Source organism: Tigriopus californicus, chromosome 8 (assembly GCF_007210705.1).
Source record: "Tigriopus californicus strain San Diego chromosome 8, Tcal_SD_v2.1, whole genome shotgun sequence".
Classification (NCBI taxonomy): Eukaryota; Metazoa; Arthropoda; class Copepoda; order Harpacticoida; family Harpacticidae; genus Tigriopus; species Tigriopus californicus.
The window spans coordinates 14010136-14013776 of NC_081447.1; the positions used below are offsets into that span (position 1 = coordinate 14010136).

Genomic DNA, 3641 nt, shown 5'->3' on the forward strand with positions numbered 1-3641 from the left:
ACCGCATTGTGCATGCATTGGATTTTGACATTTTTTCCATTTTGCATGCTTGTCTAGGCAATTAGCATTGTGGTATTGAGCTAATTTGATAGTGCGAACACTGATTAACACCAAACATGCTCATTTAGTAGGGTTTTGTAACACAACTCGCTCAAAATCACTCAATTATTGAAAATTCAAGGGGCAAATGGTGCGAGTTGACTGTGATGTTTGTTTTAGTTCTCTCTCCCCAAAATGCCCAAAATCAGGGTGCCGGACCACAATTTTCCTTGAATTTCCTTTACTTGACATCCCCTATTCATGTCAACTGAACATTCTGATGAAGCATAACAGACTTAAGAATATCTTAGGGTTCTTGAGCACTTGGTCACTCTGAAGGTTAGGCTTGCCATAAAAGCATATCCAGTACTCTTTGTAATAAGCCACAGTTTAAAAACAGCCAACAGTTTCCATACTCTCTGAAGCTAGCTCATGTTGTTCCAATTTTGAAAGGAGGAGATAAGTCGCTCCCCAGTAACTATAAACCGATTTCTCTCACTTCGAATATTGCGAAGGCGTTTGAGAAGATCATGAAGTCCAAACTTGTTGAATTTCTTGAGTCCAATGAAGTCCTTCCTCCTAGCCAGCATGGGTTCCGAGCACATTTTAGCACGGTTACCCAACTGATTGAGCATTTAGAGCAAGTCATTGAGGAACTGGAAAGGCATGAGTCAGTTGATGTTCTCTATCTTGATTTTGCCCTTTGTTCAAAGTTGAATTTCTTGACCTCCATGAGAGATTGGGATCCAAGGCAAGGTTCTCAATTGGTTAAAAAGTTTCCTTTGTGGTAGAAAGCCAACTCTTATTCGTTGGTCGATAAAATAATATATTTAAATAAAAGTGAAGTACAATGAATAAATTTCTCGTCTTGAAGTGCTGGGATTCCAATCCCAATAGCGGTAAGTAAGTCTCTAAAAAGAAAAGAAAAAAAAACGGCTGGAGTTAAAAGTTTAGTACAAGAACCAGGTTTGTATCGTTAAAAGTGATATGTTGAGATGGATGTTGAATGGGACCAGTTTGAATTATTGGATTTGTAACTTTTGATCTATTTTAAAATTATATGTTGAATTGTCGTAGATATTGGCCAAAAAGGTAACAGAAACTTTAAACAAACTCATGAAAAGTTTAGTAGTTTAGGACCTTGCCCTGCAGAGTGAAGAGCCAAATAGATGAAGATTTGATTAAACACTTTTTAGTTTTAAACTTATTTTAATTTTCAGTTAATTATTTCCATTGCCAAAGGCTAGCTGTAATGCATGGAGAAATTTTGGTCGGAGAGTACAAACCAAGGATCCATGTTTATGATGTGCATATACATTTAAAAATGTGCCTCTTTCACTAGGGAAATCATTCAAAACTGCGGGGAAATGGCCCTTACTGCCACCGAAATCGCCGTCGCCTTTGCAGAGTCGGCCATGGAGGCCAAGGAGGCCAAGGCTGAGGCCGTCCTACTGAGAGAGTTCGTATTTTTTCGAGTATTCCACAATAATGTCATACTAACAAAATTGTATTATCTCCCCCAGAGAGAAATATAAGGCCCAACTGGAGGCAACCCGGGCTAAGGAGGATATGCGCGTGGCCGTGACCCGGGCTAAGGAGGATATGCGTGAGGCCGTGACCCGGGCTAAGGAGGATATGCGCGAGGCCGTGACCCGGGCCAAAAAGGACATAGCTAAGATCTTGATTAGGGCGGCCGAGGACCAAGCTATTGCCATTAAGGCCAGAGTCGGGACAGAAAATGCGCTTGATGTCGCTACCGCCGTTGATGCTGTGACCTCCGCGGCCGCCATGGCCGCCATAGAGTCCGAGAGGCAGGTCAGAACAGGAGAAGCAGGCACTCCTGCAGCCAAGAGGGAGGAGTGAATTCAGCATTAATACGTGAAGCCCATCCCCATATCTTTAAAGCCCATTGCCTTACCTTTAAAGACCATTCTCTAATCATTACAGCCCATCCCCTAATTTTAAAATCACATTCCCTGATTTTCAAAGCCCATCCCGTGATCGTTGAAGCCCATCGCCTTATCTTTAAAGACCATCCCCTGATCTTTAGAGCCCATCATTGCCTAATCGTTGCTGCCCATCTCCTAGCACATTCCCTGATTTTTAAAGGTCATTCCCTGATTTTTAAAGGTCATTCCCTGATTTTTAAAGGTCACTCCCTGATTTTTATAGCCCATCCCCTGATCTTAAAAACCCATCGCCTTATAATTTAAAGCCCATCCCCTAATCTGTAAAGGCCATCCCTTAATTTTAGAAGCACATTCCCTAACCTTTAGAGCTTAAGCTCTTATGTGTATGCCAAACTTTGGCACTCTAATGGTGCGTCTACACGAGAAACATTCTGTCACAAAGTTTGCCTAATTATTTCGTAAATGTTTGGTATTTGACAAACAATTCATCTCTGAGCCGTCTACACCTGAAACTACCCGATCAAAACGGTTTGACAAATATTTTGATTGAGATTTCTAATCAGATGAACTTGCAAGTGATTGTATCATTTCCAAATGGGTCTTTCATTCAATATTTATGTTATGCACGGTGAACAAAATGATTAGTAAAATGAAAAAAGGGAAAACTGAGGAATGAAATTTGAAAAAAACACCGATGGGCACTATCATGATGAGAATGTTTCGCTTTCCAAAAAGGTCCTTTATTTGGCCAATTTAAATCTGTGCGGTCATATGTTGGCTGAAACCGATTACTACTTGAAGGCATGTTTGGCCCCGTTCTATGAACTTTACCATAACCCACCTGATGATTCATCTTTAATTTTTTTTGCTTTTCGAAAGGTTATCGAAATTCATTTTGACTTTAAATTATAACCCAATTGTTCGGAAACGAAAACCCGACCAATTTTCCAACTCATTATAATAGTGAATAAATGGACAACAGTTTTCCAAGAGTATCATAAACTATTTAATAGCCAAGTAATGGTCGAAATATGACAATGATATATAGTCCAAAGGTCATGTCAGAAACGTAAACACAAATATAGTAAGGGCATCATTAAACATGATAAAGACAATTTGGATATTTACATACAGTTAACATTACAGATAGCATTGACTAAAAAAGAGTTCAGTTTTATAGAACAAATAAGGACCCGCCCACAAGAACAGTCGGCATTTAACAGGGACGGTGATGGCCATGGGTAGCTTTAAAGTAATGAGTCAGTGGGTGGGTAGGACTCGATCCGTTGAGATCCGACTGATCTGGCTTTCATGGCTAAAATTGGCGGGCGTGAAATGGACGAAAGGGCAGCCAAAAGTGGCTGGCTGGTCTGGATGCTGAGGTCTCAAGGGTGTATGTACGTAGAGGACCGATTATGGGCGTGTGTGTCGGCCGAGGGCTGACTAATGGGGACGTTTAGGCAAGCTCTGGCAGGTTCGTTTGTTTGCTGGTACCAGAAGTTAGTGAAGAGGGGAACTTGCCCTGATCCAAGATGCAACGCATCAAGTACAAGAAAACAGGGGCAAGAACCAGTGAGTATCTCATAAGAAACTGAGATGTCACGCCATCAGGACCAGGAGAACTTGAAAGCCTCAAGTCCTTGATGGCCTCTAAAGCATCTTGATCTGTGACTACAAGATCATCTAAACGCT

The 3641-nt window shown here is 41.1% G+C and overlaps 1 protein-coding gene across 1 annotated transcript in view; it reads left to right on the forward strand.

Moving 5' to 3' along the window:
- The window catches only part of LOC131884612 (uncharacterized), a 9169-nt gene extending 7158 nt beyond the window's left edge, over nucleotides 1-2011 (forward strand). Inside the window, exons 2-3 of the mRNA XM_059232447.1 lie at nucleotides 1382-1498; nucleotides 1563-2011. Of these exons, the coding sequence (XP_059088430.1) occupies nucleotides 1407-1498; nucleotides 1563-1902 (432 nt within the window). The 5' untranslated portion in view covers nucleotides 1382-1406 and the 3' untranslated portion in view covers nucleotides 1903-2011. The remainder of the gene's footprint in view (nucleotides 1-1381; nucleotides 1499-1562) is intronic.
- The last annotated feature ends 1630 nt before the right edge of the window (nucleotides 2012-3641 follow it).